Below are 12,422 nucleotides of genomic sequence, written 5' to 3'. Positions count from 1 at the left end.
ATATTTATATAACAATATATAATCTCTCTCTCTCTCTCTCTCTCTCTCTCTCTCTCTATATATATATATATATATATATATGGCAATGGAAATTTATTTATATAGCACAATTAAATACAATCTAATAATGTATACATTGATTTATGCATCATATACAATGATAGTCGTACATTGTAGTCTACCCAATATAATGGACATAAATAATGAATTTCTTTTGGGGCAGGTATCAAATTATAAAAATTATTTAAGTGTGTTGCCAGTCTGAAAACAATATATATATATATATATATATTATATAATATTATATATTATATATATATATTTTAACCTAGATTTAGGGATAGACAGGAGGAGCCTCTTATTAGATGACCGAAGTGATCTTGTTGGATAGTGCTCACTCAGTCAAAAGGGTGGAAAGGTACTCCATTTAGGGATTTATAAACGAGAAGTAAAATTTTAAAATCCACTCTATATGTATGTATATATATATATATATATATATATATATATATATATATATATATATATATATATATATATATATATATATGTATGTATATATATATATATATATATATTATATGTGTGTGTGTGTGTGTGTGTGTGTGTGTGTGTGTGTGTGTGTGTGTGTGTGTGTATGTATGTATGTATGCATATTACATCCATATATATGGAAACTATGCCGAGTTCGTATATTTCTCTTGCACATTAAGATACTCACTTCTCCCTTCAGTGTTTTTTTCCAACCACAAACTGTAAATCACGCCGGAGTGCCTACTAACCGTAACCGTGGGAGGCATCTGCACACCCACTCGAGCACTATGTAAATTCGTCTGCTGTAGCTTTTCACTAGCAGCGCGCGCCCCCGAATGTTGTACAGGAGAAATGCGCGTTCGCGCTCACGATCCGTTTAGATGCACGCTCGTTCCGCACTCGCATCCACAGGGGGGGCCTTGACCGACTCCTCTTCGACTGTCAAGAAAGAGCACCGTATAACGGCAGCCTTTGCTATCCAATAAACCTGTCTTTTATCGAAAGGCAAATACGAGCCCCCTTCCCGCCAAAGACTGAGCGAAGGCGACTGATTTGTGGACAGAAACGATGGCGGAATCGGGCAGCAGCGCGGCGGCGGCCGGAGCCGCGGGCTCGAATAGCAGCGCCGCCGGGGCTGGAGGAGCCGTCGCGCCCGGGGGAGCAAATGGAGCGGCGGGACCCAAACCTGGCCTAGAGTCGGTGAAGGGACAGAATTTTGACGTTGGCCCCCGATACACCGATCTCCAGTACATCGGGGAAGGGGCCTATGGAATGGTCTGGTAAGCGGAAACTGCTCGTTTTTGAAGTAGCACACTTCGGTGGAGATACCGTTGGATCGGGGCGAGAATTAGTGGGCTGGTACTACTGATCAGCTCTTCGTAGGACAGAAAAAGGGTGTTGATTTACCGAAAGCAAATATAGCATACCGTATTCCTATTTCATGGACAGAAAAGCAGAAATAAACGGTGTCGAAATCAACAGAATAATTTGTTTGGCTCAACAAGTTTCTGCACATCCTTCCTAGAATCTCAGGGCTAACAATAGATTTCGAGTAATGCATTGGATTAAATCCCATTCTTCCACACTGGCTGTGTTTCAAAACAGCGATCTGCCTACATAAACATAGTTTTTTGGCGTCATATTCACATTAAAACGTTCAAAAATCCTATCTAGGTAGGCAGCTCACTAGGCACCAACAGTGTCTCACTGCACGTGAATCTGTGTTTTTAAGAGCACTCGGTTTAGCTCAGATGAAAATGTCACTTGTCTCTCGTGATTTTAGGAGTCTGTTTAGTTGTTTGTAGTCTGAATCTGCACGCTAGGGTTGTTAGCTCCACCGCTAGCAATCTGACATCTCACTCTGAGCTCGTAAAACAGGCGTGGTTACGATGCGGCCAAATGTCGATGAAGTGTTTTAGGAAATATTTTTGAGGTTTTTGTAGAAATACAGTATGCACCATTTTTGAGATACGATGTTAACTGCTTATGTCTTTAAATGATGGAAAACAAAATAGATAAGGCGTTGGCCTGCCCTCCATCCTCAAAATGACTGTCAAGTTTTGCAGGAGGATGTAAACAAACCCCCTGTAATAAAACACTAAGGCCTTCTATGGATATATTTGGTTAGGGCTATCGGACAGCAGCATAAGAAGAAAAAAACACATAAAGAATCTAGATACTAGGTATTTTCCACAATTACAGTGCACTTTGGTAGTTTTAAACGCATCATATGCATGTAAAATTGGATATTTTTGCCTGTGCAATCTCACAGGTTTAGTTTTTGTTTTAAAAAACATGTCTAACAATTCAAATCACATACAAATGTTATCGTTTTGATGTGTTGAATTGATGTTAATTTTGGTAAACATTTTTAAATCTCTAAATTGTCTTTTTATCAAATTATATAATGTATATATGTATATGTATGTGTGTGTGTGTATTTTTTTTATTTATTAAAAAACATTGAATATTATTTCATTTACACTAACACAAAACAGGGTTTTGAACAATGTAGACATTGCATATAAAATAAACAGCTCATATAATATTTAGCATGGCCTGAGGTTGACGCACAACATTTTTTGAAGTTAACCTCCATTTACTGTCAAATGTGCCACTAAATCATGCAGTGTTTTTTTTCCTTTTCTGTATGAGTTAAATACACGCACAAGCTTGTATGAGTTGACTTTTTTTAATTCTCCCTCCTCACTTCCCACCATCTCTTTCCCTGCCGCCTGCAGCTCAGCTTTTGATAATGTGAATAAGATCCGAGTGGCCATTAAGAAGATCAGTCCGTTTGAACACCAGACCTACTGCCAGCGCACCCTGAGGGAGATCAAAATCCTCCTGCGGTTCCGTCATGAGAACATCATAGGCATCAATGACATCCTGAGGGCACGCCGCATCGAATATATGAGGGATGTGTATCCTTACGCATGCACACCAACGGGCTCACAATGCACCACTCATTGTATTTTGAACACAGTGTATATTATCACATTGTTGTATTGTGCATTGTGTTGTAGTTCTTTAACTGCGTTTCAGCTATATCGTACAGGACCTGATGGAGACCGATCTTTACAAATTGCTGAAGACACAGCAACTTAGCAACGACCATATCTGCTACTTTCTGTACCAGATCCTGCGAGGGCTGAAATACATTCACTCTGCCAATGTTCTGCACAGAGACCTGAAGCCTTCAAACCTTCTCATCAACACCACCTGTGACCTCAAGGTCAGAACAGCCAAACTGATTTTCCTGATTGAAAAAACTCCAAACACTCCTAAGGGTTAGTTCACCCAAAAATGAAAATTCTCTCTCATTTAAGACCTTCGTTCATCTTCTGAACACAAATTAAGATATTTTTGATCAAATTTGATGGCTCATTGAGGCCTCCATTGACAGCAAGACAATTAACTCTTTCAGTGCCCAGAAAGCTGCTAAAAACATATTTAAAACAGTTCATGTGACTACAGTGGTTCAACCCTAATGTGATGAAGTGACGAGAATACTTTCTGTGCACCAAAAAACAAAATAACGACTTTATTCAACAATATCTAGTGATGGACGAATTCAAAACACTGCTTCATGAAGCTTCGAAGCTTTACGAATCTTTTGTTTCGAATCAGTGGTTCGGAGCGTGTATCAAACTGACAAAGTCACGCCCCCTAGTGGTGAACCATTGAAATTTCGAAACACTTATGATGTAATGAAGCCTCGTTACTGAAATCACGTGACTTTGGCAGTTTAGGCTTGTTCGAGATGCATTGGCGCTGTGCTAACCGATCACGTATGACATAAAAGTACCGCAAGAGAGATTCAAAAGCATGAGTCGTTTGCTCGTATGCTCTTCAGACACTTTTGCAGTACTTTGATGTCATATGCCGATCGGTCTGCGCAACGCCAATGCATCTCGAACAAGCCTTATGATACGTGCACTGAACCACTGATTCGAAACAAAAGATTCGTAAAGCTTTGAAGCTTCATGAAGCAGTGTTTTGAAATCGGCCATCGCTAGATATTGTTGAATAAAGTCGTTATTTTGTTTTTTTGGTGCACAAAAAGTATTCTCATCTCTTCATAACATTAAGGTTGAACTACTGTAGTCACATGAACTGTTTTAATTATGTCTTTAGTAGATTTCTGTGCATCTGAAAGTGTTAATTATCTTGCTGTCAATGGAGGCCTCACTAAGCCATCGGATTTCATCAAAAATATCTTAATTTGTGTTCTGAAGATGAACGAAGGTCTTACAGGTGTGGAACGACATGAGGGTGAGTGATTAATGACAGAAATTTCATTTTTGGGTGAACTAACCCTTTAATAGAAGTAGTGTTTATTAAACCATTGGTAATAACACTGCAGCTTTGAACCTGACATTAAAAAGTAAATCTAATGTAAAACAAATGTGATTTTAATGAGTGGAAATTATTTCATAAAAGGTCTATTTTGGTGCAGCTATTTTTGAAGAACGCAGGACCAAATTTAGTAATGTAGTTTTTGTGCTTTGTTTAATCAGAAGGCAATGATCCTAGTGAAGCTAAATATAGAAACAAAGGGCTCTTTTTAAAGCAAAATTGCATGTTGGAGGTTTGTACAGAGTATAATTATATTTCCTCACCCATAGATCTGTGACTTTGGGCTGGCACGGATAGCCGACCCAGAACATGACCACACCGGATTCCTCACAGAGTATGTGGCTACTCGCTGGTACCGTGCCCCTGAGATCATGCTCAACTCCAAGGTATGTCCATGTGTGTTTGTCTTTAGCATTTAAGATATGAACTGGATGCAAATTTTGACATAATCTCTTTGTCTTTCAGGGCTACACCATGTCCATTGATATTTGGTCTGTGGGTTGCATCCTGGCTGAGATGTTGTCCAACAGACCCATCTTCCCTGGAAAGCACTATCTGGACCAGCTCAACCACATACTGGGTAAAAACACGAGTGCAATGCTAAAATGGAATTTCCTCTTTTTCCGACTTCTCTTTCATTTTCAAATCTGCATTACCTGAAGAATAACATAAAAAAAGGAACTTTTATGCATCAACTGCATGTAGTAGGAGAATTGTGCATTATGACACACTATATCAGTGAGGGCAGAAAACACTCTAAAAAGAATAGACTTATCAGCTTCTGAACAGTGTGCAGTGTTAACGACTAACTTCACCTGGGCTTAACTTTTTCATTTTCTACTCCCTTTTAAAAACTGCTAAGCTTAACCAGGCGCAATTTAAAATATTTAACATTTTATTAGCGCATTCTTTTTTTCATTCAGAATTGTTTTCTTCCTTGCTGTCTGTTATCCAAAAGCAAGCCCAAGGAGATTGTAGAAACAATGATTTTCAGTTGCCGACCACTATATTGTTGTTATTTGACTCATTTGGGCATGCAAACATTTTTAGCTCATTCATTCTGTGTTAAATTTCCTGCCCCGTCGACCAGGTATTTTGGGCTCCCCCTCTCAAGATGATCTAAACTGCATCATCAACATGAAGGCCAGGAACTACCTCCAGTCTTTACCCCAGAAACCGAAAATCCCATGGACCAAGCTGTTCCCCAAAGCAGACAACAAAGGTAAGCTCACACCTTTGAATGTTTAGGGATGTTTAGTGAATGATGTTTAAGAAAGGTCTGACAGTAGCTGTCTCAAGTGTATATGTTCTTGTTTATGAGGACACAAATGTGTATAATGACATGGATATTACAAGGTAAACATGGTGTACAAGGACGCTTTCTGCGTCCTTGTAAACCAAATAGCTTAAAAAAATACTAAAATACATGACCAGTGATATACTGTTAACGAATATCTGACACACTCCACATTGCTGAGAGCGGCGTTTAGATATGTAAATGTGTGCTGCATGCTTTCCTCTCAATAACAAAATAAATGCACAACAAAGTTGAGAGAACCAGTAAGCATTTTTTTTAATAAAGAATAAGAAAAGCATCTGATCATTGCAACGTGGATATGTTTGCACAAGCTGTGCAATTCGGCACTCTAGTAGTCACGTTACATTTATTTATATACAATAGATTGCTTTAAATCAAGCAGCTTTACTGTATTAAACATGAAAATCAGTGTCTCGTTTCATCAGAACTACAACTTCATTTTCTAAAAAGCGGCTCTCCAGTGTGTTCATGTTTTCACTCGCAGACATCTGACCTTGATGGACTGAACAGGAGAAATGAACCGGAAAAAATTTCCACGTCAAATAAGGTGGAGCCTCAGCGCACACCTACCTATTATGTAATAGCCACGGACCAGTGGTAGTACAAAGGCGTTGACCAGCCATAGCAAACTTTTACGGAAAGTTTTATATATATATATATATATATATATATATATATATATATATATATATATATATATATATATATATATATATATATATATATATATATATATAACTTTGACGTGTCTAGTGTAGACAGCTGCAAGCTGTTGTGGCATGATGCAACACGACAACTGTCATGTCCATTGTAAGACATGGTGTAAGGGGATAGAATTTATACTTTGTACAGTATAAAAACTATTACGCCTATGGAGAGTCCCTGTAAACCACATATACAAGTGTGTGTGTGTGTGTGTGTGTGTGTGTGTGTGTGTGTGTGTGTGTGTGTGTGTGTGTGTGTGCGCGTGGGAGTACTGAACAAATGTGGGTGTCAACAAATGGTCTTTTGATGGTCTGGCTGCATTGTGCAAGTATGTTTAATGAAACATTGGCAGGGAAGACAAAAAAAAAAAAGAAAAAAAGAAAAATGAACTACTGTATTTGTACATTTACATCCTGGTATGCTTTTTCTCTGTGACTGTCATTTTGTTAGTTGTGCATGATTAATAGGCTGTATATTAGTACTAATGAATAAGTTCTTTTGTAATCATAGATTTAACATATTGGTGTGGAACTTCTGCCTTTGTGTTTCAGCTCTGGATTTATTGGACCGCATGCTAACCTTTAATCCCATCAAGCGTATAACCGTGGAGGAAGCACTGGCCCACCCCTACCTGGAGCAGTACTATGACCCCTCTGATGAGGTATCGCTCTTTCCCCTCTCCAGCACTTTTTTCCATTTCTTTTGTTGGCTTGCCTCACACCCCTTCAATCTGTCATCTGTACAATCCCATATCTGTTAGTTAAGACTAAAGGCATTTCACATTGTTTGTAAATTTAGCCTGTGGCTGAGGAGCCCTTTACTTTCAACATGGAGCTGGACGACCTTCCTAAAGAGAAGCTGAAAGAGCTCATTTTTGAGGAGACTGCACGCTTCCAGGCCAACTACCAGGGCTCCTGAGAGGGACAGGTACAAAAACGCATACACGTCAAAAAATCTGCAAGTGTGACATTTCAGTAATGTCAATAAATGTGTGTATTACTATCATTTTGTTTAAGGCATGCAAGAAAAGTGACTAAAATAAGTTTAGAGGAAGTCATATGCTATGAGCAATTAAAGACATAGTTCACCCAAAAATGAACTGATGACAATTTTACTCGCCCTCATGTATGACTTACTTTCTTCCATGAAACACAAAACAAGATATTAAAAGGTTAGTTCACGCTAAAATGAAAATTCTGTCATTAATCACTCACCCTCATGTTGTTCCACACCCGTAAAACCGTCGTTCCTCTTCGGAACACAAATTAAGATATTTTTGATGAATTCTGAGAGGTTTCTGTCCCTCCATGGAGATCCAATGCAACTACTGCTCCAAGATCCAGAAAGGTAGGAAAAACATCATTAAAGTCTTAAACTCCATGCAACTCCAGTGGTTTAAACTCAATTTTAAACTCAATTTTTTAAACGACAAAAAACGACTTAAAAATATTGATCTGCAATGCGCGTTCACGAGAGCATCACGACGCATGCGTGTTGTGTTCACGCAAGAGCTGGCATTGTTGCATGAACACGCTTTGGATAATATTATTTTGTAAATAAAGTGATAAATTATGTGGGTTTTTTTTTTTTTTTTTTTTTTTTTGCACAAACAAAGCACTCATGTTGCTTCATAAAATTGAGTTTAAGCCACTGGTGTCACATGGAGTACTTTAAATGATGTGTTTCCTACCTTTCTGGACCTTGAAGTTGTAGTTGTGCTGGATCTCTATGGAGAGACAGAAACCTCTCAGACTTCATCAAAAATATCTTAATTTGTGTTCTGAAGATGAACGAAGGTCTTACGGGTGTGGAACCGCATGAGGGTGAGTAATAAATGATAGAATTTTCATTTTTGGGTGAACTAACCCTTTATTTAAAAAATATTTAAGCTGTCCTTTTCCAGAAAAGGCATATGGTGACCAGAGGTTGTCAAGCTGCTAAAACACAACAAAAACACACCATTAAAATAGTCTGTATGACTCATGCACTATATTTGTGAGAAATATTTGAATGGTTATTCTCAAATTTCATTTGTGCATTATTGTGTATATGCATTCATATTTGGCAAGCTGTCAAACCTTGTGCAATGCATCTCAATGTACATGTACAAATGAGAAAATGAGAAAATCACTAATGTTTATTCTTGGGTGAAATATTCCTTCAACAATTTTTTTTTTTTTTTTTTTTTTTACTAAAACTAATTCTTAATCATCATTTTAGGTCTTCAGTGTATTAACATAAATATATCAAGAATTTTTTTGAATGTTAAATAAACTCTGGTACACATACCTTTCAAAAGAGAAAAAAAACATGCATATACTCCAAATGGTTCAAGAACAGCATGCAATTTACATTGGGTGTGCCTTTTTTTTATTATTATTTTTTTTAGGCGTTTCAGGCAAATTTTACAGGAATGCTAAGGGGATAATTTCAAATAAATTTTTATATTCTCTTAAAATTTAAGTAATTGCTTTCATTAAAAGATAATTTGAAATTATATGTATTTACATGTATTTTAAAATACTGAACAGACCAAAAAAAATAAGATTTTGTTTTTGTTTGTTAAAAAATAAATTATTTGAATATTTATTTGTTTTTATATATATATATATATATATATATATATATATATATATATATATATATATATATATATATATATATAAAAATAGATTCAAAGATTTACCTGTTTAAACCTTTTGATGTCCACTGATGGTCAATAATCCTTTTTTGCAGCCATCGTTGAGAATAACGGAGCAGCGTGGAGTCTCAGATAAAGATAACTCCAGACAACCTGCGAAAACATATACATGCATATATACATTTAAAAAAAAAAACAAGATAAAAAGAGGAAAAATGTACATTTAAAAACTTCAGCTTTGTTTTATCTGTCCATCTCTCTTTCTTGCTGGGAAGCTGTGCGCTAGTTTGGGTTTATAACATCTTATCATAACGCCATTAATGGGGGCCGTCAGACTCACTATTCTCATCGTATACCGCACACAGCTCCTGCTCTCTCAAACAATTGCATCTTTCACCCTTTCTATCAATACCCTGCTTCTCTCTCTGTTTGTATCCATCTCTTTCTCTTTATGTCTCTCTCGAGGGTGTCTCTTTACTGGTCTGTGTTGTTCTGGGTGTTTTTTTTTTTTCTTTCATTCCAACAGAGATGGGGAGAGAGAGAGAAAGAGAATCTTTATGATGGGCACTGACTGGTGTGTGTGTGTGTATATATAAGTGGTTTTGAGTTTCATTGGAGTATTGTAAGTTGGCGATCTGTATGTACACTGTAATTTGAACGTTAAGATCAGTTACAAATCGTGTTTTGTAATGTTGGAAATTTATATTTGAATATCTTTTGAAATATTAAGTCATTGCTTGTTTGTTTCTTTTTTTCAAAGACAAATGATGTTACATTTAATGAGCTTAGTCTTTTTTGTTTTCTATTGTGAGAAAAAGAGGTCTTGTTTTGATTCTTGAGAAATATATTGAGTAAAAGAGAAACAGCGACAGGCAGGATGAACGGAGGAAAGAGAGCAAGATGGAATCGTGTCATCTGCTGTAAAATATCATGTTCTACTGTTGAGAACTGAGACTTTCTTGCCAATGTTCTTGGGAAATTTAAGCCATCAGTATCATCTTTTCTTTCTTTTTTTTTTATTTTTATGCTGGCTTCCTTTCCCTCCTTCTCCTCCTCACGCTCGTCTGTTCACTTCATGGAGGATCTGTGGTGCGCAGACCTTCATTGTGCGTTCTTTATGGGGGGTTGATTCTGATTTCTTTGTGAATAATAATAGTTGTCATTGGTTACCATGTCCATGGCTACTGTTGCCATGATTCCTTTCTGATAAGTCACACATAGTTCCCCACGTTCTGCCTTTGTTGCTTGCAGATATCGGTCCCTTACTCTTTTTCTTTCGCATCATCCTTGTTCTCTTTTGTTTTGCTTTTCTTCGCTTGTCCTGGAGTGATTGAGGAATCATAGCCAAGCTTAACACTTTCAGAGCCATAGCACATTTTTTTCCTCATTCCCTCCCTGTGATGTCAGAACTTTTCAAAGGGCTTTTCCACAGGGCTTGCTGACCTCATGCCTCTCCTGCCTGTGATTGGCTCACCTTGTGTTTATCTATTGTCAAACTGACTTACTCTGCATGCATTGCATCTAAGACTTAACAACCTGCCTTTATTACACGTTTTCAGTGGGGGGCAAAAAAAAGCTGTTTTTAAAGAAACCGTCATTGCTTTTGGCCAGTCATGGATGAGGAAAGCATGTTCAAGTGGGAAGAGTTAAAATGGCACAGTGTGTAGCTGTTTTGCATAAATACAGGGTGTGATTTGCATAAATTTATAAACCCCCCTGTGTAAAACCCCATTGAGACAAGCCCCAACTGCAGAGAAAATTCACCCCGCACGTCAATCACGTGACATTTTTCAATCGGTGCACCTGCACTTTGTGTCTCATGACCAAACGTTTTGTTTCGTTTCAGTTTTTAGTGCAATTTTATTCTGTTATATCTATTCCTGTGACAAAAGTTGTTTCTTATTTCTACGCTTTAGTCTTCATCTTTTTTCCGTAATCCACCACTTGTTAGGGTAAAAACTAAAGTGTAACAGGCAATGACGGTTGGTCGCGTCCCATGTCTATGTCTGTACGTCTGTCTTTTCCAACCAGAAGCTGCTCTTCTCTGCTTCCTCATGAGGAGTGGAGATCATCCCGCTCTGTGATCTGAGGGAAACAATTCATTATCAAGAAAAAGATTATTTATATTACTGTATTGTCAGTGGCAATGATATGCTTATTGTGATTGGGACCACGGGGACTGTCAACAGTCTTACACACACACACACACACACACACACACACACACACACACACACACATACACATACACACATAAACACACACACATACATTACACATTTAAGGATGTATTTCTCACATATAAACCTGCACGCATACAGTATGATTTCAAAAGCCTGTAAAGGAGGCAGATATCATAATGTCCTTTTAATGGCTGTTATTATGATTATTGCTGGTGTTATATTGGTAAGGTCTTTTTTTATTTTAAAAACTAAAAAAGGGATTTAAAAACTTTTGTCCTTTTTAAAGTATGTTTTGCATTTCTTTCATTTTGTTCGCTTTGGGTGTGAAAAATAATTGGCTGTTCACTCTTTCTGAAGTCTATTTTTCCCTGAATCTTATAAGGAATTATTTTAAAAGATTATTAAATGATATGGGTAGATTGTCAAGAGAAATGAGCTATGGATGGTTATAGTCTATGTATATGCTTATGGGTATAATAAATTAAACAATTAACAAAAACAGAATTATATACATATATTAAATAAAATTCCTGATACTGTAAGTCCTTGTGTTGTGTTTTTTTTTTAAATTCTTTTTTTAATAAAGAAAAGAGAACCTTTAATCCTGCTTGAAAGATGTTTACTAAAATAATAATAAAAAAAATTCAACTGTACACCACTTTTTAAATAATCATTCATATTCCTTCCATATATTGTAACATCAACAAAACTTTTGAAGGTTAAATATATTTGGAAATGATCATTTAAAAAAATGTATTCACATTCTTCTTTAATTCAGGTATTTCAGATTAAAACATGATTTGTACATATGTCAAATTAAAATCGGCTTATGGTAAAAGTAACTTTTAATTTGCGCTCGATTCTTTTTTTTTATTGGCACTCAAATATAGATCATTATCTTTTCTCTGTGTATTAATAATGTATTTATGACCTTGTTCCAAACATTATCAGTGTATAGTGAATAAATTGCGACCTGACAGCCACAGTTATTTTTGCCTTTAGCCATATTCCCATGATGCAAGATAGTTATCTGGTTTCCTGTGAAGGGAGTGGCATTATGGCATACTTAATTTTCTTTAACAATGGAAAAATAAAGCATGGATGTGCATGTCAAGTTTAAACCAAGCAAAGGTAAACATTACTGGAAGTTAATGTTTAATTGTTTTATGGCTAAAACAATGGA

General features: G+C 36.7%; 1 protein-coding gene across 1 annotated transcript; it reads left to right on the top strand.

The window, feature by feature from the left end:
• The first annotated feature begins 856 nt into the window (after window positions 1–856).
• mapk3 (mitogen-activated protein kinase 3) lies at window positions 857–11,781 on the top strand. The gene is made up of 9 exons (XM_048202405.1): window positions 857–1,313; window positions 2,775–2,957; window positions 3,079–3,268; window positions 4,662–4,778; window positions 4,858–4,972; window positions 5,483–5,614; window positions 6,967–7,076; window positions 7,214–7,342; window positions 9,152–11,781. Exons 1-8 carry the CDS (start codon window positions 1,102–1,104, stop codon window positions 7,331–7,333), a joined length of 1,179 nt encoding a protein of 392 aa, XP_048058362.1. The 5' UTR covers window positions 857–1,101; the 3' UTR covers window positions 7,334–7,342; window positions 9,152–11,781.
• The last annotated feature ends 641 nt before the right edge of the window (window positions 11,782–12,422 follow it).

The sequence above is a fragment of the Megalobrama amblycephala genome, linkage group LG1 (assembly GCF_018812025.1).
Source record: "Megalobrama amblycephala isolate DHTTF-2021 linkage group LG1, ASM1881202v1, whole genome shotgun sequence".
NCBI classification, from domain to species: Eukaryota; Metazoa; Chordata; class Actinopteri; order Cypriniformes; family Xenocyprididae; genus Megalobrama; species Megalobrama amblycephala.
The sequence above is the reverse complement of the archived record's forward strand: the minus strand, read 5'-3'. Positions and strand labels throughout refer to the sequence as shown.